Here is a 26,928-nt window from a genome sequence, read left to right as displayed (position 1 = left end):
TGGAGAGGTGATATGCTAACAAAAGTATGCAGTAACAAGCATTTAAAATGTGATGTTTTATTAGTTTTTCAGTAAATACAGGGAGATGCTAATGACTAATTTCTGCTCTTAATGTAATTCATGTTGTGAACATGAAAATGAGTAGAGGAATAATTCCTCAGAGTCTGGATCCTTTCACTGACCCTGTGCATGTTTGCACTTAAACAAAAGAAACTAAATTTCTGCCTGTGCATGGTTGAAAAAATATATCTATAGTCTTGTCTGGGTAATGTGACAAAAGGGTTTAATGTAACCTAAGGAAATAATTTGAGTATAAAATGGGAAGCTGATTAGAGCAGTAAAATAATCAGATGTTAAAAGCAGCAAATACAGGAGAGTGTAACGGCTAAAAGCCCGGGAGTGGGAATCAGGCCAGCTGGGGTTCTGCTTCCATTCAAGCATGCTGTGCAACTCTGAGTAAGTCAATAAACCTTGCAGTGCTTCAGCTCGACCATCTGTAGAATGGAAATAATAAAAATATTATTCCCTGTCTCCCCAAACTGCAGTGAGGCATTGAGATGAGTATTGAGTCAGAGTGCTGTGAGTTGAGAAAAGACAGATTTAAACTTTCCCAAAGTTCAGAAGTTTGCATCCCCTTCATTTCTATTTGGGAGGCTCAACTCCACTTCTGTGATTGTAAATCTGTTCTCCTCCCAGCTCTGTAGCAGCTTGGAATCTGTTTGCCTTGTGTGAAGATGCATTTGTGTCCACAACAGTGTCACTGTGAGTCAGAGAGGTGTACTACACTTTGGGAGCTGTGGCAACAAGAAAAACGTGCACAGTGAGGGATGAAAAATGGAACAGAAACCATGGGACTAGTAGTTAAATTCTTTACATACTTCAGAGCTCTCTCTCTCAAACAATCCACTCAAGACCCAAATCTCATGAGCCCATGCTGTATACTTTTAATTATGACAGCATCTTTCTTCTTTGGGTTGTTTTGCAGCTGTGAGATGGAGTGTGCTCTGGAGCCCAGGCATCACCAAGACATATCTTTGTGCTTGTCCCCCTGCTCCCTGAGAAATGGGATGAGGAATGTTCTCAGTGCACATATGTGCTCGCAGCCATAACTCTTGGATAGGGCTTAAACATATGCAGCAAAGGGACAGTTGGAACACATGAAATGCTACACAAGTGAGCCTTGCTAAATTAGCTTTGAGTTGTTTCTAGCTATAAATTGTTTTTCCTCTTAAATTTCATCTCTGATTCTGGGTCATAGCTGGAAACAGAAGTGCTGAAATACAAATCCAGCCTTCCTGGTGTGTTTAGCTCAATGTTGAAGTCTCCAGAGGTTGAGATAAGTTCCAGAGATTATTCCAATGGTTTGTTTGCTCATTGGAAGTAATTTCCAGATTTCTGGGTAGTTCAGAAGGTGAAACAATCAATTAAATACGCTCATGTGAATACTCACATGCACAGAATATCCCCAAGGTGGTTAATGGGGCAAAATGTTTAAAAGGCACCAGGAGCCCAGTTCAGGAAAGCTGCAAAAACCTCAGCAGTTTGGACATCCAGTCTCTTCAGAGGCTGCAACTAGAACGTCCCACGTCTTTTTTGTGTTACATGCAGCAAAAGAGCAGCACAGTAATTTCATCAGAGTAAAACGTACATTTTCTGTAATATAAATTCATTCATTTTACACTCCAAAGTAATTGTAAAAATAAATACACATATGCAAAATATTTTCCTTTTTCCTGTGTTCGGTTGGCAGTGGGTTTTCTTTTCACATAAACCTTGCTAAAAGTCAGCCATATGGGAAGGGCTTACAGTGTGTTGTAAACAGCAGGTTCAAATCAAGGCTAAACCAGTGCTCTTGCTCCAGCCAAAGCCACAGGGTGCTTCAAACTCCCATCTATTGCAATATTGGAAACAAACTACTGTGCAGTAAATTGTGAAGACTATTTTTTCATGTTGCTACTCTTATATGAATTAATTTTCTTTCAGCTATGAACTCAGGTGAAAAATATGAGACAAAAACAAAAGGAGGAAGGAAAAACTTTTCCAGTTACAGAATAAACTTTTTCATGTTCTTAAGTTCATGTTGCAAACTACTAACTTGAGAAGATAATTTATTTAAATACCCTAAAATTCTTTACTTCTTGATATATATTTTATTTTATGTTTGGCAATATGGCAGCTGAGTCCTGAAAGTCAGCTTGGCCTAGATACTTCAAAGCAATTTTATAGTTCTGACATGACTTTGAAAAAAATTCTTCCTTTTTTCTGATTCTATGAGCTTTAATCCTGGTCTGTTCATGCAGATTCTGTAAGTCAGTAGAATCTTTGGGAATTCTCCATGTATTAAGTTTCCCATGAAATTCTGAAAGTAGAGTTTTGCCTTTCTTATCTTATTGTCAAATGACTAAATATATATTTAAGTTTTTAAGGCAGCAGGCGTTTATCACCTAATCATCTATGTGCTACTGAAGTTGGTAAATATTGAAGCTCATGGTTTACTCAAAGACATTATCTTTTCTACTTTACATTGACAAGACTTAACTATCCTCTCATTGACTGTTTCTCAGTGTATGTCTCTGTCACTGACAGAGCTCCGTGCATCCTGTGTATTACAGTGGCAGGACTCCAAGGCAGTATTTGGCTATCAGTTTATTCACTAGATTTTTCATTCAAAATCCCCCTTGAGCTTTTCAGTATGGTTCAAATAAATTATTAGTTGGCTTAGAGTGCTGGCTGTAAATGTTTGGGCCTTTATTTGAGCATTAAAAAAGGCCTGGGAACTATTTCAGGGAAAGTATTATTAACAAATTCTACATGATAAAAATCTACTCTATTTATTTTGGTTTCCAACCAGAATTTTTTATTTTGGGGGAAAGGCAGGGAGGAGGTTAGTGGCAAGGAGAGCCATTCATATCAGAAGCAGTGTCATAATTACACAGAGTTAGGGGGCCTGTCTAGAAAAGAGTGTTTTGAACATTATACGTTAATTTTTATAGCCAAAGAGGGAGATTCCTCTGGATGCTTGAGGAGGGTGTCTAGCAGCTGGGTCAGTGGCCTGGTACAAGAGTCTTCCCGGAAGCAGAGGTTAAGGTTTCATTAAGAAAGCAGAGACATCCTGATTGCAAGGAAATAGGTATTATCCTGATAAACTCTTTGAATACAAGTCAAGGTACAAGTATTCGTGGGGAGCACCCACAACGTGCTGGAACGCGAGCAAGGCTCCTTCAAAGAGCAATGCCCCTCTGTGCTTTCCAGAATTACCCCGTGCAAGTGGGCTTTTATTGCAGTGATCCTCAACATCTTCCTTGCCTTTGTTAGATTCCTTTCACACGGTGCTTCTGGTGGTGCACTGGCCCTGTCAGGAGCGGTTTGGATTCTCCATTGGTATTGCCAGGTGTGTCATGGAGCGTGGAGCTTCCCTGTGCAGCCTGCAGATCTCTCTGCATTCCTCCTTTAGCAGGGATATCCTTCATAAACCTGAGTTTCTTACCATCCTCAAGAGGCAACCAGAGCAAAGATTTTTGATCCATGTCTCATAAAACCACATAACCAGCTCTTACTGTTTTCTTTTCCCTCTGTACTTTCCCTGGTAATCAGATCAATGTGTACAAGAACTGGCTTAACAAATTGGCCTATAGGGTCAAGATGGTTTCTTGTATCACTGAAATCGAGTAAGACCAGAGATTAATGGAAAATTTTCACCTCTAATCACTGGATGTATTTATATTTTCCATCCATTTCTACAACTAAAAGTGTTGGAGAGACTTTTTTTAGTCAAAATTGGAAAAAGTAGACTAACACTGACACTAATTGACTGTGCAGATTGAAGCACCTTCAGGGCCAACCCTGACCTGAATGCTCTTGGGAGTAATCCTAAAGTGTGTTGTTGATAAAAATTAATTATTCTTGACTGTGCTTCTGCTGCTTTTAAAGTCAATGGCAAATGTCTAGCTAGCTTTAGAGGACCTCCATCCCACTGTATTTTCACAGTGACCCCACAACACAATCTGCATGTCTAAAACCTGCTGCCTATTCACCTTGGGCAAAGCTGGAGATCATAAGGTGCACTTCAACCATCCAAAACCATTCAAAAGTTTTTTGGCAATCTTATTACTCTGCAGCATTAGCAGTTGCAGTTCTGTACAGGGAAAACCAGGGATTTGTCTCCCCAGGGATTTCTGCTGGACAGAGCTAGTTGGAGCCACTTAGAGAAATAGGAAATTCTGGAGTTTTGTAAATTATTTACAAATTTATAGCCCTTGTGGCAGATGGTTCTTCAGAAGCCTCTCCAAAGTGCTTCCCCAGTGTGCAGCTTGGGGCAAGATTTTAGGAGGGCAAGCTGGTGGCAAGTAAGGACTGAGAAATGGATGGGGTTTGTCATGGAGAGGAGTTGTTATTCAAATAGTAAGAAGTCCTAAACACCTTATTTTAGTTAGAGCAAAAATCAACCTTTTAGAAACCTCTGTGTTGTCTTATTTGAAGAGGACTACTTGAATAACATTTTCCATTGAACCTTTTTGGAATCATTGATTTAGAGTTTTTCATTGTGGTCAGCATTTTAATCCAAGGACATTGAAAGGCTGTACTTAGTCTGTTTTGTTGTCTTTTTATTCCTTTCAGGCCCTTTGGAATAGTGATAGAGTTTTTACTCCTTTAATGAAACATTTCAGTACTGTCAACATTCATTATTAAGCTCAAGTCATTTATGTGTTTCCAAATTAAAATAATTTACCAGCTCCAGTCCTTGATATATCTCAATACTTTTACAGGTTAAAAAAATTATGATATGCTATAGTTTCCCATACAACAGAAATACTATTTTCTGACCAAGGCATGTAATGGCAGCCCTTTTTTTCTGTAAAAGTAACCGAAAGTGGGGTACTGAAACCAAGCAGTGAAGCAGTTTGTCTTCCCTTAAGTGTATTTTAGGGTTTATTATGCATACACACCTCTTGGGTTTTGGCCATCAGGAGTGCTTCAGATCCTTACCAAAACTTTGTAAGACATTACCTACTATAGGACTGTGTTTTAATTGTGTTCATATTTAGCCACCTGACCTGAAGTTTTCCATTTTGTGCATCTCAGCCTTAAAATCTTCAGTTATTCCAAGCAAAAAGATAGGAAGAGACACATCCTTTCCTGCATATTACTGTAGTTATTTTTAAGCCTAATAAGTGTTTTGAGATTTTCTCCTATATCCATATTTTGGAATGAAGATTTGAAATTCATTTGGAATTTGAATTCCAGGTGCATTTAGTCTTTCTATTAAAAAAAAAAAAATTACCAACCAACAACAAAACTTTTTATTTGACTTTTTATTTGACCCAAGTAAGAGCATCTAAAATCACACATTCTTAGGGCAAGGGGGGCAGCAGATGAGGAGGTGCTGACCACCTGTCTCTGGCCACCAGTGTCAGAGCACAAGGAAATGGAATAAAGCCGCATCAGGGAAGTTCAAGTGGGACATCAGGAAAAGGTTCTTCACCCAGGGGGTGGTTGGACACTGGAACAGGCTCCACAGCTAAATGGTCACATCACTAAGCCTGAGAAAACTCTTCTAAAGACCAAGTAATAAAATTCTTTACTGAAACATGCATAACTGCTCTTTGTTTCCCTTATTTTTTTATTAAGAATGCGTGAGCTGCAGTTCAGATGTTTAGAGAAATCCCTTAAATGATTATTTACTTCTTCCCTGAAGCATGGCACAGTTTGTTGTTTCTGTGGCTGCTTGCATAGAGGACTCTGCAGAGAAGCAGCAGAATTCAGACTTCCTTCTCTAAATAAGAAATCAGAATATGGGACTTTATTTCCTAAGCTGTATTTTTCTAAAGCTTCAAGTAATAAGTTCCTGAGTAACTACTGCTATATGAGCATATATATTCTTGCAAGAGGTTAGAGGGGTGCTGTTCCCCTTCTGTGCTTGGAGCCTCTGTGCCCAAGGGCTGAACCAGGATCTCCGTTTATAAACACATGTTGGAATGGACTTGTAGTTAGTAAACAAAGGGTTAATGAAGGAAGATGGAGTTGTTTTGAACTGAAAAACATTGGTTCAGTTTCTAGGTTTAGCCCCAGATATTTTATGTGTGAGCACAGGAAAGACATTTAATCCCTCCATATCTCAGTTGCATATGTTTAAAACAGGAATGAAAATCTAATCTTTGTCCCACCCCTTGTTTTTATCTCATCTCTGTAGATCATGCACTTTTCAAGGCAAGGGCTGCTTTTCTGTGTGTGTGTACCTAAAGTACTATTAGTGTGTAGTAGGAATAATAATAATAGTAATAGTAGTAGTAATAATAATAATAATAATAATAATAATAATAATAATAATAATAATAATGTTGTTGTTATTGTTATTGTTATTGTTATTGTTATTATTGTTGTTATTATTGTTGTTATTATTACTATTATATTTGGAGTTCAAATTCTGACAGACAGCTTAGAGCCATTACATATTCAGGAGAATGAAACACAGTCAAGCCCAAGACAGCAATTTTCATCTGAGACCAAATTTAACAGTTTGGCAGGGCAACCAAATTTGGTGTTATGTAAGCTAAGCTTTGCAGCTTCAAACCCTGGGTTTATTTGTGTTTTGGGGGATTTTCCTTCCATTTCCATAAGGTTCAGTCTGTAACTGGCGCTGTTTTATGGCTGGCTCACTGTGCGTTCGACCCTGCTGCAAACGACGTTTGGAAATCTGAAAAGAAGGTTTCTTTAATTAACTGAAAACCAGAGCCCATAGTCTACTTGATATGAAAAATAGACCAAATTATAGTGGTATTCATTGCCTGCTGGAATGGTTGGTTGTTTTGGAAAAAAATTGTTTTTAAAGGAGGCTTGCCAAGAAACTGTTCTGTCAGGAAATGATAAATGGCAGTTCGGAGACTTGAGTGGCCTGTGCTGTATGCATGTGCCTTGGTAACTGCTGATTCAATCCTGTGTGCTCCTGATGGCTCCCACATCCACAGCAAGGGAATTTACAGTCCTGATTCACAAACTCATTACTGTCCTGCAGTTCAGGACTTTTACACATGGCCTCAGGATTGTTTTATCTGAAAACAATGCAAACACATTTCTTTAAATTACACTTCAGATAAACTTTTGGTTTTCATTACTTTTACAGTGTATGCTGGAAACCTTGCAGTTTCTTTTCCAAGATTATAGTTTGTCTGAATATTCCCTGCAAAGTTTGATGTCTTCTGTTTAAGTCAGATTTTTTTTTAATAGTATGTTTTCTATGAAGCTGTGAAGTTTTAAGAAATTTAAATAACAGAACAGTGAAGGCTTGGCTATAATTTGCATGACAGGGTTGGGTTTTAAAAAGTAAAAGAAAATACTGTCTCTGTGCACTGAAGAAAGGTTTGCTTTACACAATGCACCATTTAGTCACAGGAGTTCTTTGCAGTGACATGTGTCATTTACTAGATTCTATTACTGTAGGGGATATGTTGCGTGCAAGTGGACAAACCTTTGGAGTGTGCTCTTCTGAGTGCTAACTGTGATCCATCTTTTCAGGGCATTTATATTACCTTAATCCCATTGACATCAATAAGTTTACTCCTCATTTACCCTGGAATGAAAGAGGAGTGAACTGGGACTATTGTATATTTAGACGACATTGTTGCAAAACATGTCCCGCTCCTGAGTCAGCAGAGGGAGAGAGAGGGGTTCGTGCAGTACACAGAGCTCAAGGCATTATTGTTTTTCTAACGTTGCCTAATGAATCTGGCTGAAAAGGGTCACACAAATGGTAGAAAAAAATTTGCATCTACATGTCCATGAAAATTTATGCTGTGGGCTTGTAAAGATGAAGTACAGACTAAAGAGTTTGGAGATCATTTGATAGAAAATATATTGATTCGTTGCCTTTAGCGTGAATGTTAGAGTTCCTTAGCCCCTTACGAAGAATTTGTGTATTTGGTCATTTGCATCCTTGAAAACCTTTTTAGCATTCACATAGAAGGCAGTTGTGAAAATGCCAAATACTTCAAGGATCCCTTCTCTGCCCTGGCTCCATTATTTTTCTGCCCTGGCTCCTGTTCTTTGCTATTTCTGAACAAATCCTGCCTCTGCTTCCCTTTTATTTACCCCATATATGGCGCTGGGGCGCAGAGCAGCTGCAAAAAGCTGGATGGAGAGCTCTGCCCACACCCTCAGTGCTTCTTGCCTTTGGAAAATGCTGTGACTTGGGTACTGAGGGCAGCATGACGCCTTGGCGTGTGTTTAATTGAAGGCAGCACCTACCTAAAGTAACCTTCTGCTCTGTGACTTCCCAGTGACAAACCTGCTGACAGCTTTTACATGCAGTGATTAGGAGAAGAATAATGTGAAATGCAGATATCTCTGCCCCCTACAGCCACTTAGATGCTGGTTTTCACATAATGTGCCATTGATTCTACAAGTTTTGCATATTGAGCTAAGGGAAGTACCAGTGCTGATTAGCATCAGTGTGAACAGGGACTCTCTGGGAAGAACTGAACATGACTTCATGGGTAGCTACATCAGTGAAAGAAATGAATGCTGACCTTGGCATTTGACTTCCAGCATAACTGTAGGTGCATAAATAGCACATGCGAGTCACAAAGTGAGTAAAATTAAATTATTTGGCATTTCTCCCATGCTTACAAATTTTGCTGTAGTATATAATGAGAGATGGGGGAAAAAATGTTATTAACATGAAAGTCAGAAGAATCACAAAATCTCTAAAAATAGTGCTAAACTTAAGATTTCAACAGCAGTTTCTGATTATTCTCTTCATTTTCTCTGTTCATCCCAATATTTTGTGTCCAGCAATGGGGTATCCCGGTCTTTCACCTTTAGAGCCTTCAGAGTGTGAATCTGTTTCCAAGGCTGCCTAGTTTTGCAGCACTGGAATGACTGCTCCAGAAATATAATGATGTCTGTCTCCTGGGGTGGCTGATTTAAAACCTTTGCCATGAGCAGTGACCCCCGAGTGAGTGAAGTGCGTAATTAGTACAGGTGTTCACTGTACTAACAAAAGCATTTGTAGGCTCAGGGACAGTCTGCAAAGATTGAGTTAATGTCATTTTCCACACAGGGCAGGCTGCTTTGTCCAGCGGAGACATACAAGCCCTAAATTAACTGTAGAATTATAAACAGACCATAATTATCATACATGAGGAGAGAAACCTCATTTTGACCTCTTGTATTGTGCTTTCACTTGTATTGTGCAAAGTTACAGACTGTGTGCTTCACTTTTATCCAAATACATGGATCTTCTTCAGTGAAAAGCTCACCAGGAGTCGAGGGCACTCAGAGAGTAAGGGAAGTGTGGAGCATTTTGCAGCAATGCATTGCAAACAAGCTTGACAGCGTTTCCTCTGCGTGAAATACTTCTGTAGAAATGGTTCCCTGGAAAATGGCACTTACTTCTATTGCATTGGAGAGATGCTGTGATTGAAACAAGCTCATGCTTTAGCCAGAGGCTTATTTTGCTATTGTACTAGATGCTATGTTGTGCAGCAACAGAGGGGGGAAACACAAAGAATCAAGATAAAGTTATATTTGTGATGATGTGTCTGTGTGTCTGCACATCATCTGCAGGCTGTGGATTTATTAGTTTTTAAGTCAGTAGAGCTGTTGTATAAATAATGCATATCAGAGCTGGTCCCACATGGTGTACTCACTTGCACATGCACACTGTGAGTGCTCCCTGGGCCAGAGAAGAGTGAGTGCAGCCAGACCTCCTGTGTCCTCTCTGAAAATCAGCTTTTAAAAGGCGGTGTCAGATACTTGTGTCATCATGACATCCATGTCCCTTCTAGAAATGTGCACTGGTGTGATTATTGTGGGGGTCTCAGGCAGTGTGGGTGCCGTGCCTGCCTCAGATATTGCTTTCTGCAGAACCTGAGGCAAGCCATTTCACTTTCTGTTGTTTCCATTTCCTCAGACATGAGTACTGGGTATGAGAAACATTTTGAGGGTTAGAGGTCAAAAATGAAAACAGAAGCACTTGGTCATGTTTATAATCTTTGTTATTCCCACTGCTGTTTTCTGGATTTAGCTTAAAACTTAGATATAACTTGAAAAGTTTATTTCTTGATGGCCCTGACATTTTTCAAGTTCAGGATGGATGCGGTTCTGAGCAACCTGGTCTACTGGAAGGTGTCCCTGCCCGTGGCAGGGGTGTTGGAACTATAAGATGGTATTTCAGGTCCCTTGCAGGACATTATATGATTCCATGAAAATATAAATCAACAGCTCAGGTGCTATGAACAGAAGCACCTTACACCCTAAAGGAGCGGTGATGTTTGAGACTGAAGTAAAGCCCTTTCACATTTCAGAGCAGATGTGTCAGAGCTAAAGCTGTTAGTCAAATCCCATAAATGAAATGGATGAAAAAAAAATCTTTATTAATTTTTAATTATTTTATCATTTTAATCTGTAAAGTCCTTATTAGGTACTATGTGACAACTTTTTTTCAAAGGTTGCGTGATTAGGAGTGAATTAATTTCTCCTAAGTAACTGATTACTGTCTCTATTGGACTGGGGCAAAAATTCTACTTAACAAAAGAGATTGTCAGAAAAAATAAAAACAAATTACTCCAGAGTAAACTTTCACTCATTCAAGGAAAATATGCAAGAAGAAAATAGGAAATGCCTGCAGCTAAAGCAGTTTGTGTGGTGATACCCAAATCTTCCAAGTAAAGCATAGTCTGGCCCCTGTGAACACCAGTGATCAACCTCCAGGAGGAGCAGGCTGCAGCTTGCTTCAGACACAGGGTGCTGATTCTCTGGTGTTCCCTTCCTGGAGTGCCACTGTCACTGAAGTCTCCCTGGCAAATGCCCAGACAAACTTGTTCCCTCTGTGGAGGACCATCCTTTATGTGACAATTAAAGTGGTGTCTCTCATGACTTGCAGCTACTGAAGATCCTATAGAGTTCTTTGGCTGTCTCAGACAGGATCCAGTACCTTCTTTCTGCCACCGCGATGCTTCCTCTGCTTTCATTGTATCACTGCTTTTTTTCCTCTCTGTAAACGCTGAGGAGTGTTACCCTGTGCTGTGAAAGAAATGCTGCCTCCCCATCACTGAGAAACTGCATTTTGTTATTGATTTAACAGGGGTTAGTGCAGCCCTCGATGGCAGGGGCTGGATGGGAGGGAGACAGCCACGTGTTCATGCTCTGCCTTTGTGCAATTGATAACAGTCCTGGCTGGAGGTGGAAATGGAGAAGGGGAACGTCACAAAGCTTTATGGTCAGGACTGTCACCACCTCTGCATTCCAGCATTTCATCATGTCTAGACTATATGTGCTGTGTGATCTTGTGTAGTAGCCTCCTCTGTCATAATATAATATTACAGAGCCTGAAGCCTTTTTTAGTTTTGAACAGTAAATGGTCATCATTACCTTCAGAATGAACAATTCAGGCTACTGCCCAAGAACCAGAAGAATAAGAGGTGGATGCACATCTAGCATCTGGAGCTGGGCAGATCATTTAGTCTTCAAGCCTGTCATAATGATTAATCAGCTAGGAAAGACTGTGAGCCTTTTGCTTCTACCACAGAGCAGTTGCTTGTGCTGCCAAGAGATCCACTTTTGTGTCATGGTTTACCAGTCCAAACAAATGCCCAGCCTGGCTGTATTCCTAGAAGAAGTTACTGACAAAGAAATGCACTAAGGATTTTTTTGTTATCTTTGTTATCCATTACATTTTTCAAGCATGTTATTTTGTCAGGAACATTTGCTTACTTTTAAAGGCATTATGGCTTAAAATGTTATGGAAAATAGACTTAATATTTTAACTGAAAACCAGAAGGAAACCTGCAATGGGAGTAATTGGGAAAGTTAACCCATGCAGCACTTGCCACCAGTAGCAGCCAAATTATCTGTCTCTTCGTTTTCAAAATGTATGAAGCCTCCAAAGTGTTAGGAAATTGGCTTAACACCATAAGGTTTTATTTAAGCAGCAGGAAAAAAGGGAACAGATATGAGTCTTTAAAATCTAGTTTTTGAGACCTTGATGTATACAGAAGACCTGTTTTTGATGTTTCCTCTGCAAGACAGTTTGTCAGAAGCTAACTCTGGAAATTGAAGCTGATATTCTTGCACAGCTGCTTGGCTTCAGAATTTAAATTTTAAGCAAAAATGTCTAAAACTACAAAATGCGTAACAAAATAATCACTTCATTCCCCCCGAATTCAACTGGCAGAGCTGTTGAACTCCTGCAGGCATGGTAATGACTTTGTATGACCCATGAAATTTGACTGAAAACCCTTCTTCATTAGCAGTTGGTTGCCTTTGTTGTAGTTTTGCTCCTGGTATCCATAAGATCTCCTAGTTTGCCTTTATGAATAACACCATGACAGCCAACAAGCAGTTTCTTTTCCTTGTAAACATGGGTTTCCACTGGTAAATATATTACATTCTAGTGCACTGGCTGGTTATTTGCTGGCTTTTGATTGATTGTATCTGCCTCCACTTTTTGAAGTGCTCAGTAAACAAATGAAATGTGCTTTTGGGATGTCCATTGCTTTTAGAGGGTGCAAAGCACCTGCATCTTCTCTGGATTTCAATGGGGTTTTGCTGGATACTTAAATTTCTACAAAATGCAAGACGTTTTATATTTAGAAGATTCTGAAGGAGATGTTTCCAGGCATATGATTTCAGCAGAATTGAATGATGTTTAGAAAGGCTGGGGGAGTGGAGTGGGCTCACAGACTTTTTATCACCACTGAATTTCACCTCTGATCTCTGTGCAGCCCCTGGGAATGAAAAGTGCCTTTGGAATTGTGTGTGGTTTTCTTTCGTTCCACTGAGCTTTCCCACTGAAATTTTCTGTCTTGCATCTGTGTCTTTGTAAAGCTTAATGCAATGGCAAAACAAGAGGCCGCCTCCTTTCTGAGGAGCAGGCTCAAGCAAACAGGAACACAGCCCTGGTTTTGTGTGTTCAAAATGGGTGCAAACTTGCCACCATATTTATCACCAAGATTTCTAACCTTCAGATGCCATGGCCCATAAATGACTTCCCCATAATAATATTTATCAAAGTATTTCTGGTCTAATTATTCATGCTGAGCTTGTTCTCTAAAAATTTCTCTTGAAAGAATCTTTTTAAATATTTTTCTTTTGAGAACAAATTCATGACCACATCAAACAGAGATTCATGTTGCCGTTAGTTTAATTACCAGTGGCCCTCAGGGAAAACTCGCTCAAAACTCACTGTTGTTGTAATTGCTTCTCTTCCTTTCTCTCCCCGACTCTTTTTACCTTCCAGTTTTGATTGCTGCAGAAGTCATCATATGGTTATTCACTTTTTAAGCTCATTTTAGGTACTAAGGGGTTTATGCCTTTTTTTGCCCATATAGCAACTATCAAAATATAAATAATTAGTACATTATGGATGCTGAAAAAGGAGCTGGCAAAAAAAAAAGAAAAAACAAAAAACAAAGAACTCTTTTTTTGAGATAAGAGTTGAAGTTATCTTTGTTTTTAAATTTTTAAGCAAAAAGGGAGATAGTGATGTCCTCCCCAGTGCCATGCCGTGCCATAAGATCAGATCCATAACCTGCGGGTCTGTGCTAGCCATGAAAGCCACTGCACCTAGTCTGGATTTATTCCCTTTGAAAAGCAGCATGGATGCCTCATTTGGGTGAAGTGCAAAACATAACATAAGCAGTGCTGACCTAACACGACATGATACATGGCAGATTTGCTTTAAAAAGAGCAGCAGTCTCAAATCTGTTTTGAATTAGAAAAAGTGTTTGAGGGAAAGGAAGGAAAAAGGGAACCATTTCATAGCAGGCATCTGAAAAATAACAGTTTGGAGGAAGGAGGAAAAATTGTCAGGCAAAACTTTACAGTTAAAGCTGAAAAATGTATTTCTAACACAGGGGATTATGAGTGTATATCTTATTCTTTGTTTTTTTAAAAATAAAATCTTGGCAACTTAAGTGCATACTATGATGGTCCAGAATGAGAACAGCTACTCAAAGGTGAAATTATCAGCAGTACTCTGGCAAGAGGTTATTAGTCATAGTCCCAGTATCATACAAGAGCCAGAGCCAAAGATTCAAGAAGCAAAACATTCCCCTTTGGAGAGAGGTCAAGATTAGTCACTTTTGTTTTCTTTATTGGGGGGAGGGGGACAGTGGGGGTTGGGTTGATTTGGGGTTTATTTTGCTGGGGAGAAGAGTTTTGGACATATTTTTATGCCAGTTGGGTCTTGTACTCTACACTTTTTAACCCTAAAGTGCTGTAAATATGCCACCGTTCCACACGGGGAACGGGAATCTGCAGCTAGGGGAAAGCTGTTGTCTGACAGCCAAACTTCTGACAACGAAAATATGGAGTGATATTCAGAGGCTGTACTGCTGTGGTTAAGCCAGCAGAAAGGGTCCTCCAGAGGCAAGAGCCACAGGGAGTTTTCTTCACATCTGTGGAGCTGAAGCATCTGAAATACAAGTGCCTGTTAGCCAAACAGAGAGCCTTCCTTTCCTCTCCAGATAGGTACCGGGGTCCTCAACCAGAGGGACCCCACAGAGAAACATTTTGCTGAATAAGAATGTGATTGAGAATGAGAAAGCAACCTGTTTTCCAACCTCCTGTCTCCATAATACAGACCAGAAAGGTGCTGTGAGGTTTTCCTTGAGACTGGAAGATGTGCCCAGGACAGGGAGAGTATTTTTAAAGTTTTGTTAGTGACACTCATCCAAGCTGATGTTAAGAATGTTTATTGTATCTGAAGGTGGGCCGCTGGCTGTGCTGCCTCAGTTTCCCCCACGTTGTTCTGGCAATAACAAGACTTATCTTGTGTGGGTGCACCCAGGTTTGCACAGTGTTGTAGATGCACTAAACATGGAATCATAGAATATTCTGAGTGGGAGGGGACCCACAAGGATCATCAAAGTCCAACTCCTGGCCCTGAAGATGATCATCATTTATTCTAGAACTCTATTCAAACTATTACACAGAGATAAAAGGCTTTTTTTTTTTTCCCTGGTTTCTTTGATCAATATTTTTACTATATTTCTTGTTATCTCAAGCCTGTTTCCCATCCTCCATAAGGCTGGATTTCAATTTAAGCATAATTTGGCAAGCTGTTTATGATTATGGAGCTGGATGGATATCCAGTGATTTTTGTAGATACATTAACTTCTAATACTTCTGGTATCATTGATTCACTTGTAAAGAAAGAATCCCTCCCTTCTTGCCAACTCGTGTCTTATCTTGAAACAGAGAGAGAGGAAAGTTGTGTCTGGTCAGAGAGATACTGTTTCCTGAAGGTGGGGCTATAGTTAATGAAGATAAGCTAATTCTTGAAAATATTAGAGTATTCAGTTTATAGGATAGAAGGATTTGTCATCTTTAGTAGTTCCTGTGAAAGTTATATTTAGAGACAAGACCCTCATCTTTACTTTCCTGGTTTCATGCAAGGAGGTAAAAATACTCCGAACTCCCTTGTTTATCTACTGATATACTGTTAATTTAGAGGAAAGGGTTAAAAAAAAATCTGACCTTTGTAATATTTTAGAGAAAAAAAAAAAAAAAAAAAGCTGTATCCTGAGGCAGTGCTGGGCCAAAGACTGTAGATTTTGGATGCTATTCTAACTTGAAAATTTCCATGTGTTTTAAGTCTCGTCTGGTTTATCTAAAACAAGAGTCAACCACAAATTTTAATTGCTTGGCTATTGCCTTCTGGATGCCAGATAGATCTGTGAGTGTTGCACACATCTGGGCATGGACTGAGTGCTGGGAGGCCATCGGGACTGACCTGGGGGCCTGGGGAGTGGTGAGCCAGCAGATGGGCCTTGTGGCCCAAGACTACATCTAGAACTAAAGAAAGGCTCTCAGGAAAAGCTGATTTCCAACAGTTTGGGTGCTTTAAAGAAGCCATATATTTTTGCAAGTTATTAATAATGGCAACAAAAGCACTAAACAAGACCCCAGTTCTCTGCTCTCTCTTCTTCAGTGGCAGCTGTTTCCAGTCTTGCTTCTGACCAACCCCTGCAGCCACATCCATCATGGTCATCATTCCTGTCTTGGCTTACTAGCATTTTATGTCATCCCTTCCCAGCAATTGTACCCTCAAGCCTTTCTGTATCCTTTTCACTTCTAAAAGAATTATGGAATCACCATAGAATGGCCTTAAGATCATCCAATTCCAACCCCCTGCCATAGGAACACCTTCCACTAGACCAGGCTGCTCAGAGCCCCATCCAGCCTGGCCTCAAACACTTCCAGGGATGGAGCATCCATAACTTCTCTGTGCAGCTTGTTCCAGTACCTCACCGACCTCACAGCAAAGAATTTCTTCCTTACACCTAGCCTAAATTTCCCCTCTTCCAGTTTGAACCCAGAAAAAAAAATTCTTAAAAGTAGTGCTGTTCAGAAATCTTTCTACCTTTTGAGGTCTTATACTCCCTAACAGTCCATGACCAAATGTATTTCACTCTCCTGTAATTTAATTCTCCCAACTGGCAGCATCCCTCTGACCTCTTTGTTAGGAGTGGTTTGTATTCATCTTACCTTGCTTCTGTCAGTCAATCAGCAAGTTATAGACAAATAATCTTATGAAGGTTATCTGCAAAAAACCAAACCAACTTGTAACCTTTGGTTTCTACTTATTCCACACAATTTTTAAGACCTTAAATAAGTTGCTCTCTTACATAAGCACAACATCTGTGGCTGCTGCTTGTTTCTTTGTAGGGAAAAGTGGCCATATCATAGAAGAGAGTTTTGATAACCTACTGCTAATAGTCTGTATTTCGTCTGCTGTATTTTAGTTTATATTATATTATTTATTCCATCACATATTACTGAAGTGGCTTTTTCATATCAGTTTTTTAGTTTTTGACCCATCAGAGTATGTCTCGTACTACCACTGGTTTCAAATATAATTCAGGGGAGACACCTAATCTGAAAAATGACATTATAGTTGTAACCTACACTCTTCTAATCATTAAAGAAATGGAGCTGAGTGAATAGTTAACCAGAGGTGTCATATTTCCAGAAACTTTGAGGAAGCTTTTAGAAAAACATCATTTTCTTTGAGAAAATGTACATTTGGAAAAGAAAAATAATTCTCTACAGTTTAGTTACTTGCTAATCAAAATTGCTTTCCCAATCTTAATGGAAAGAACAGATGCATAAATCAACCGTGTAATTTCTCCCATTTCCTATAGCTTGAGCATTTGCTACCCTAGATCTTATGCTGCACAACCAGAACAGAATTCTTCAAACAACCAAAAATTACTTTAAAGTGCCACAAGTGTTCTAGTCAGTAACCAAATGGTTACCTGCTGGTGTTGCCAGTTTCTTATAATTCCCAAAACAGTTTTTTAAAAAATGTGTGACAAAACTGAGTTTCTTTACAGTGCATTAGGAATTTACTGTAGAAGTCAAGCCCTTTGTAATAGTTCACTGATCTCAAGATAACTTCTGGAGAATCAGAGCAACTGGTTTATAAATCTTGGTTGTTGCTGAGCTCTAATCCTGGCTCAGTGGCTCAGAATTTTCTCCCCAGGGTCATCACCCTCTGTTGAATTCACAAGCAGCACGCCCTGATCAATGGTGAATTCTCAGCAGCTGTTCAAGGGCTCTTACTACAAAAAAATAAGTGGTTTTTATGCTTTTGAGAAGTGTAAGATAAATATTTTCCTATAAAAATACACAACAAGATGAGAGCAGCAGCAGTCTCAGTTTATTGAAAAAAAAAGAAATTTTTTTTTTTATCTCAAAGCAGAGATTATCACTGGTAGCTTTATGCAAGAGAGCTGATTTTAGAACTCTGGGTGTAGCAAGTGCCTTTCTTTCCAGATATGCTTTTTGTCTGAAAAATGTCCATTTTATTTGTCAGTTAAGACAGTGGTTGCAGTGTTCATATAATGTTTTCATTAGCTAGAAAGAGATTTGTTCATGTAACCCTCAAAACCTGTCAATTTTGTTCCTCAGAAGCTCAGCCCTCCTGTTTTCCAAGCAATGATCAATCTTACAATAGAGTGTTTTTTCACTGGCTCCACTTCTTCTATCCTTCCCCTGGACACTGCACACATGTTTTCTTGTTTGGCCAGCTCTCAAGAGAAAGTACAGACAGTCTGGAGAGCAAATCTTCCTTCATGCAGATTACATTCTCCTTTAAGCACCTCAGTGGCAGGAATATAACCTCCAGCAAAACTGCTGCCTCATCTTGGGCAACAAAATAAACACATCAAAGCCAGAAGTTCTGATAGGGGGTTTTGCAAGAAACTGGGATCTTGGGCATTGCAAATGGAAGGGATTTCTACATGCACATTCCATTAATTTTGAAGAATCGTGCACCTGAAGAAAGAAACATTCCTTTATAATACTGAAACCATTGGTCTTTCCTGCCACTATTATAGAGAAATCTTTAAAATAAATTCTCTGGGGAGATTCCCATACCAGAGATCTTCTAGAAGTCCTCTTCTAATATCATTCCTGTTCCTGTCCTCAGAGCATTCACTTTTATGCTCCAGGAAAAAGCTTTAACTTTTAGAAATGCTGAGATACCAAGACGTGAGAAGATTGAGCAAGCAGAGGAGAGGAGCCAGGGGAGTTCCTCTCTGAAGCTTCCTCAAGTATTCTGAAGAACTTAAATAGGAAGAATCCCACAAAAGACAAACGTGATTTATAACATGGTTTCTTCCAGAACAGTCTCACTGTTGTTAAGAATCACTGGATACTGATACATTCCTTCATAACATTGCCATTTACAGGTATCATAAGTTCTGGAGTATTTTTTGCCTTTCATCTTCTCTCCAGCCGAGTCTTTGGTGTGCCTGATGATTATTTTGTTAGCAGAAAGGACCTTTTTGTGTGTTTTTATGAAAGATAAAGCTAGTTTATTACTGAGTGTGGTGCTGAACAGCAAACACATTAGAGATCTGATACGACATGGAGAGATGCTCTAAGAAAGCATCATTTTTTATTTCTCTGGAAGTTTGCTACACTGCAGAGCAATAGTGTCCTCCTTAGTTACAAGCCACCAGAAGTGATGAATACATGAAGATCTCCCCAGTCCTCTTTGGTTATTTTGAAAAAGTGCTTTAAAGAATTAGTTCACTTTGAGCCAAAAGCTGCACCCACAGGAATGGATGTCACTCAAGTCAGGGCAGCAGAATTTGGAGTTCAATGTTGTAAAAGCAGCTGAAATCTTCCTTTATCACATTTTTGTCAGCCAAGTGTTTCTTGTATCCTTGTTTCCCTCTTCTCCTTTAGCAGCTTCATGCTTGGCTTTCTTTACTGAGAACAAGGACAGCCCCCCTGAACCTACTGAGTGAGCAATGAGCTGATAAAAATTCTCTTCATTATGGACAGAAAATCTGTTTAATCAGTCAACCATGTTAAGAACATAGGTAGTTATAAAACAGCATTCTGTTCAAAGTGACTATAATTTTTACCCGTAATATTTACTTTTAAAATCCCTGAGCATGAGAATGATGGGCAGATGACACAGCTTTAATCAACAGCATTAATCAGCCTTGATCTCTGCAGATTATGGAGCAATACTTGGAATAATCCATTAATAATTTGTAGTCTTTGTGGCTGAAATTATGCCAAACTCAAAGTTTTGTCCTTCAGCTTCCCGTGGCTGAAAATACTGTTCCACTCAGCTCTGTAATTGTGTCTGTCATTGCCTTTTCCTGGTAAATTCCTGTAATTAGTTTTGGGAGTAGGTCTCCAAAGTGCTATCCTTTAGTTCTCCATTACAGGGGAGCATAAAAGAGACCCTTCTGTCCCTGGAGCCAGCCAGGCTTCTGTGTTATGTTTTTGTTTGCTTCATTTTTAAAATCAAGGAAATAAATTCATTGTTACATATTATGTTCCAAATCATACCATGAACTTTTTACAAAAGCTTAAAATTACTACGTGTTTCAAGTTAATATAGCATGAAGATTTGCAGAATTTTAATAGATTAAAATAATAGACAATTTTAATTGAAAATTATTTTGTTCTTTTAGCAAGAACAGTCTCTGTCTTGTTCAGTAGCACCTCCTGGAATTCTTTTGATCCCTTTACAAATATTATTACCTTTATAAATGCATGTCACTAAGGCTATGAGAATTGGGATTATTCAGCCTGGAAAAGGCTTTGGAGTGACCTACTTGTGGCCTTCTAGTACCTGAAGGGAGCCTACAGGAAAGATGGAGAGAGACTGTTATAACTACATGTTATAACTTTTCCTCATGATGCACCATTTAAGATTTGTGTGCTAACCTTTCAGCCTTTGTGAGGAACTATTTGGTTGTGGGTTGTTTTTTTTCTCAGTGCACTGCATGGATGGGATTTTATTCATTTCTAAAAAGATAGATTAAAAACTTGTTTAAATCTTCTCTCCATCTGTGCTCAATCTATGATCCTTAGATCGTTACTTTTTTTTTCAACTTAACTCAGAGGACGGAAAAATGTTGTATTCATACAATATTTCAGTAAGACTTAGGAATAACTGTGGTGTGTAATTTCTGAAGTTCCAAACACTGCTTCCTCTTCCCAACAACTGTGAAATACAAAGGAAATTATTTTGCATATAAAGAATCTGATCATACAAACATCATGCTTCTAATGAAACATAAATCAGCTACAAAGGGCTTACTTAGTTTTTCCTAAAGGAAACAAATCAGTCTGAGTTATTTTTCTATGTAATTAACAATGTTTGCTGTTTTAAGTAGAGAGATCAAAGTTGTTCTAAGCGGTTAAGATTAGAGCAACATCAGCAGTTTTTCTGTTTGCTTTACTTTTATTCGCTCTGGCATCAGAGCTAATTTCTAATCAAGTAAATGTGTTTGAAAGTATGATTCAGGGGGGATGATACATTTCTCCATGCTAACTGCCTAAAGCTGGCTTAATAAAAAGGATATTGCACACAATGACATTTTTCTAGTGGGTATAATTATCTCTGCAGCAAGCAAGTGAATGATGTATTTCAGGATGTGTGTTTGGATGATGACAGGCAGATTGGGCACGTTAATAAGCCAGGCTGTTCACCAGCAAGCCTCTTTTTCTGGTACATCAGAGGCCTGTGATGACAGTAGAAGTTGCCTTCTGGTGGCTTTTACTTCTCCTTTTAAAGTATCTCATACTTTAAGCAGATATTACTTTGGCAGAATTAAAAATGGGGGCCTGCTGCTGCCTCATTTACCAATGTCATCTGGTAGAGCCCTGAGAACCAGAAGATCCATGTTCAGGAATACAGACTGCTCCTTCTCTTGTAATGTCCAAAGAGCATATTACTCTTTGGGATTGATGATTCAGTTCCAAGGTTGGTACAGAGCCCGCTGAAGCCACTGGGAGTCTGTGCTTGCCAAAATCTACCACTGAGTCCAGTGTGTCTTGGAGCAAGCCCTTCACAGGCACAGAACCCCCTGGGAAACAACAGCTAAACACAGCCAGCTTTCTGGACCTCCCTCCACAAAGTCTTTGTGGCTTTAGAGCCCTACTCCAAAAAGCAGGAACGTGGATGACAAAGGTCTTTACTTTTAATCTCATATGGCTCAGCTCAATAGCAATTAGCTCCTGCCTCTGCTTCTGTGGGCCTCCTGCACTCCACAGCTGCAGCAGCCAGACCTTGTTGCCTAGAAAGAAATTAGACAATTATCTCAGGGAATTTATTTCCCAGCAAGAATATTCACTTCTCACTTCTCCCCAGTACTTCATCACCAAGATGCACAGCTGTTGAAGGACTATCCAGATCTCAGTCCAACCTACTGTCATGTTCAATAGTTCATCACTGCAAGAGTTTCATGAATGCACGTTTTCCAGATATATCTCCAGTCTCTGTTCCCTCCGGTAATCCCTGCCTGGAATCACAAATTAAGACACACATGCATATAAAAACCCCCCCGTTCATTTAGAATAGTTATCAAAAAAACATTCCTTGTAGAAGGAGAAGTTGTCTTTTGGATTCTGAAGATAGCTGTTTGTGTGGAGACTTTCACTGCAGTCCTTCCAGCACAGTTGTCTCAGAAAACAAACAACACCTGGGCAGTGAGGGATGCAGGAATAAGGTATTTTTGTAGGTTTCACTACCACTGATTTGTACTGTGATAATTGGAGCATCACAGGTTTATCATATGTAATGGGCACTATTTGGGCAAAAGGTGTCTTTTTTTAAGGGAGGAAATAAATAGTGATGAAATGAGAACCTGATGATCTGCTCAGTTTTCCATCTGTGTTTCCTTGTAGAAATCTTGAACTTATCTGTTCTTCAGCTTCCTCATTTCATAGAATCTCATCTTTCAACAGCCATTTCCATCCAGAATTACTAGTGTTTCATGTACCATCTAGGGTGCTTTACCTAATGTTTTCAAAACCAGCTGCAAAGTATAAATCTCTGGCACCTCATATTTTTAAATCACTGTATCTGCTTCCCTACCAGTTGTACAAAGTGTTTGAAAAAACCCAGCATTTTCTCTATGGTAGAAAAACATTTTAGTCTCTGCTGAAGTCCTCCAGGTTTGTTGATGTTCTGCTCAGCCTTACTGTCTTTTACTATCCTGTGTGATACTTGGATGACAGCCAGGCACATATAAATTGCTCCCACTCATGCTCTCTCTGGCAGTTTTATGTGCCTTCCACTACTTTCTAGCAGATATTTTAGGCAACAATTTATTCCTATCACAGTTTGGTTTTTTTTTCTGTTTGCTTTCTTTTCCCTTTCTAAAAAGTATTACATCTTTTTGCCTAGAATTTACTCAGTGTTTTAGGATCCCTGTGGATCAGTGGGTCAGAGACTGCAGTGACAAAATCGAAGCTTATTATGCTTGAAGAAGCGATTAAGAGGCCATAAGGCAGAGTCTTACTGCCTCCTTTCAATGCTTTTACCACACAAAGGGTCAGAGAGTGGGCAGGACTTTGAAGCTAGAAGTGCCCCCATCTTGCCCTTGGGATATTTTGCTCAGTGCAGAGAGGAGGCTCCCAATGCCAGATAAAAGGGGTGACACTCCTAAAAACACCTAATTATCAATTTTTCTCCGAGGAACCACAAATATATGCCAGAAAACATCCATAGCCTAACCTCTCTTAGGTATCAGCTTTTTAATTGTATTTTCTCTTAAATATTAGAAGAAAGACCAGAAAAAAGGATTGGGGGGGGGGGGGGGGCAGGGGGTGGAAGAAGATAAATTAAATAATTTAAAGAGCCTCTATCTAAAGAAGAAAATGAGCATTATGGATACAGGCTGTACCCCTGGAGTCCCCCAGGCAAGAAATTAATTTTCAGACATCTTGGAATTCTTAGTTTCTGTCTTGCTGGGGATCATGTCATTCAGATGGCAATCCTAGGGAATGCTGTGTCAGTGGGCTTTGGGAGCATAAAACTGACTCATGTGCCACTCCCAGCTGCTATTCACTCACGGCAGCAAAAATACCAATGGGTATTTTGTGGCCTGAGATGATAATTGAACCCAAATGTAGCAAAGAGCATCACTCAGTCCCAGCTTAAGAGTTGATTAGATCACTGCAAGTCAAGCAGTTATTTACTAGAGCATATTGATATTATCAGGGCATAGAAGCATGCTACAAGTTTATCATTAAAAAAAAAAAAAGAACTTTGGACACGATAATAACAAAAAAAAAAAAAAAAACACACACAGAAATTCAGTTCTGGGTCTTAGTTCTCTATTCCAGCAGCTCTCTTTAAAATCACATTTGTCATGTGTTCACCCAGAATTTTAAATGAGTGTCAAAGCACACGCCAGAGGTATTACCAAGCTTGTCCCCATCCAACCCTGACCTAATGCATTAAATTTCTAATGATCTGTTTGATGTACAGTGAATCTGTGGTATCTTCACAGAGGTTGCTGTGATCCTAATTCATGTTACATGTATGTCACCCGGTTTGTTGCAATTTTCTTGCATGCTGCTCCTAAACAACTCTCCCCTTTGCCTTTGTAGGTCACACAAATGGACCAGAAGCTGAACCTCATCACAGACATGCTGCATCATCTGGTTTCCCGTCAGCAGGGGGATCAGGGCAACAACAGATCGTCTCAGAGAGGCAACAACAGTTCAGAGCTTTTCCTCCCTAACAACACCCTGCCCACATATGAGCAGCTGACAGTACCGGGAGGAAATGAAGACGACATCTCCTGATGTGGCGCAAGTCTGGGTTGGGTTGTTCCTACTTTTCTCCTCTGAACGGGACTGAGTGTTGAGAACCTGGGAGAAATTAAGTTCATCAGCCAACCAAGAAATCGTGCAACTGCTGTATCTACACCACTAGTCTCAAACATGCTAAAGTTACCCACAGTAGCCAAAGGATTGCCAGGCTGTCTTCCACCAGGCAAAACTTCTGGAAGCTCCACATTGATTTTGTTCCTGAACAAATGATCCCAACTTGTTATTTCTCAAAAAGACCAAAATGATGTAAAGGCAGGCAAATGGCAAGGATTTAGAGCTCCTGTAATAATAATAATAATAGTAATAATAATATTCTAATAATACTTGAACTTAGATGGAAAAAAATGCATTCTGTTTATGAATCTGCAGATAGCAATTTATTTCTATTACTAAGGTTTTTAAAACAAACTAGGATAACTTATGTTGTTTTTATTGTATAAACATACACTAACATTCTAGACAATAACAAACCACATACTGAATGATTTTCTTTTTCTGTTTTATTTTAGTGTTACTACATAAACAGTTATCAGATAATGACCAGATTTTTAAAATCTGTTTTTCTTCAGGGAGGAACTAATCCTTAATCTGGAACAATACTATTTATGGTGGAAAGTACTATAGATTTTCTAAGATATCAGTTTTTCATGGGGAGACAATTAAGTATTACATAGCAAAAAAAAATTATTATGCCTTCTAGAAAATTGTTGCCAAAGAATTTATATATAAATAGAAAACACAGTGGTCTGAATGTACTTGTCCTGAGCATTTTAAAAGGAAGACTTTCTACTTCTTAAATCTACTGGTTTTTAGCTTACAGACACCAAGAATAATACAAGAGGCTGAAGTGGCTGGACTTCACTGGTCAAGTATTTGAGCTGGCCACTCACAGATCATCCATAATGTTTGCAGGAATCAAGGCTTCAGTTCAGGAAAGCATCTCTAATCCACAGAGCACATATGACAGTTTTAATATTTCCATGAATAATGTCTTGAGAAACTCAACTCCCTACAAGAGTTGGTTGGTATTGGCAAGTGCCAGCTCTTTATTTAGAGAATTGAGGGCTCAGCTATGAGCCATGGAGCTGAACCACGCTGCCCCTCGTGATGACTGCAATGAAACCGTTGGCTCAGTGTGAGTTCTCACACACACACAAGGTGAGCAGGAGTTGGGCTTTGATTACTAAGGCTGAAATTATGAAGGCCTTGCAGAGACTCAGCACCTGAATCATGTCAGTCTTTAAACCTGGCAGCCTCAGGAGAAGCTCTTTAGTCCAATGTGGTGGTAGTGGTAGCTCAAACTGCTGGGGAAACGAGATGTACACAGATATATCAGCTCTTGCACTTTGGGCATCCTACATATCCAGTGCACCCTGTTCCCCTCACTGCAGAGCCTGTACCCCACAGTGGTCTCCCTCTCCTGGGGCATGCCCTAAAGCCTCATACCTTGGCAGAGCAGTTTATATTACCAGTCTTTTGACCAATATTACCAGCCTGAAATAATGATGCATGATGAATGAGATCACAGAGAATCTCCTCATAGGGAACTCTCACATTCTAAGCTTTCTTTCCAACATTTCATCTCTTTGATTTGGACTGCAGAGAAAGTCCTATATTAAATATCCTGTATTTTACTTTCCAGATTCTGTTACAGTTATCCAGCCTCTCTATTGTACAGTAGATAAATATTAAGGGTGTAGAATTTTACAGGCATAAAGAAGAATTGTATCAGGGCATTATATTTTTGTGGAAATCAAAATTATTCTCATGATTTTGAACATTTTTTTAAATGAGATTCGCTATGTAATTTTAGGTTATCAATCAGCCTGTTAATTTCCTAATAAAATACAGGACAAGAGTGCCATGTCTTTTGGTTATTCTAAAATCCAGACACTTGATATACACAAGAAAGCAGATGGCTTTTCTTCTCCTTTCTCTCTTAGCCCACTGTACAGTGTAAATATGCCTTATTTGCAAGGCATGACTGTAAGGCTTCTGCTGATTCTTCACTAGAGAAATAAAAGAAAATGTGGACTTTATCAGCGAGGATGACTGAAGAGAAAGGTGTGTCACATAGCCCTGGCTGAAAGCAGACAGGTCTGTGCATTTCTAGGGGCATTGTTTTAAACAGAAAATGTGTCCATTCCTGCCTGTTTGTTCCCAGCACCATACCTCCATTCTCTGTTTGACACCTAATCTTGGTAATAACAGTGTGGCACAGCAAACACTTAATGCAAAACATAATTTCCCTTTCTTGTCGATTGGACTGTAACCAGCTGAAAGTCTCAATAGGAACCAGATTTATTGGAATCACTGGATTTTACAGGTTTTTGATGCTGGTGGCCAGTTCTGAGGTCAGTGACTCCTCACCTGAGTCCAGCTGATGCTTTCAGAAGGTACAAAGCTCTGAGATATACTACTTCAAACCTTATAATCCACCTTGCCCTCAGGAAAAGATGATGCTTTTTCCCTGGTGAAGAGGGATGTTATAAAATGAACCATCAAAATTTGCCATGCAGCTGCCTGGAGCCAGCCATCCACAAGGGCTCAGCAGAGACAGATCTGACCTCTCTGCTTGGAGGACTGCCTGGGATTATCTGCCCTGCTGGGGCTTCATATCTCAATGACTTCTCCTGGAAGCGGGTGCCTCAGCATCTTTCTTGCACAGAGAACAGCAGTGGGAAGATGAGCTGAGCAGTCCAACACCAGAGCAGCCTGAAGCAGCCAGCATGCAGTGAGTATGTGCTTCTGCTAAAGCCTTTCCTACTGGTGTCTCCTGTTTGACCAAACTGTCCAGAGTCAGGGTTTTTTAAGTGGGTAGGAAATGTTTGTAAG

General features: G+C 39.5%; 1 protein-coding gene across 4 annotated transcripts in view; it reads left to right on the top strand.

Moving 5' to 3' along the window:
* The window catches only part of KCNQ1 (potassium voltage-gated channel subfamily Q member 1), a 331,039-nt gene extending 305,088 nt beyond the window's left edge, over positions 1-25,951 (top strand). For all 4 annotated transcript variants that reach the window (XM_072929728.1, XM_002198037.5, XM_030273921.4 and 1 more), the window contains one exon: positions 23,869-25,951. In XM_072929728.1, the coding sequence (XP_072785829.1) occupies positions 23,869-24,066 (198 nt within the window). In that variant the 3' untranslated portion in view covers positions 24,067-25,951. The remainder of the gene's footprint in view (positions 1-23,868) is intronic.
* The last annotated feature ends 977 nt before the right edge of the window (positions 25,952-26,928 follow it).

The sequence above is a fragment of the Taeniopygia guttata genome, chromosome 5, assembly GCF_048771995.1.
Source record: "Taeniopygia guttata chromosome 5, bTaeGut7.mat, whole genome shotgun sequence".
NCBI lineage: Eukaryota > Metazoa > Chordata > Aves > Passeriformes > Estrildidae > Taeniopygia > Taeniopygia guttata.
Note: the sequence above shows the minus strand (reverse complement) of the source record. Positions and strands in the feature narration are given on the sequence as shown.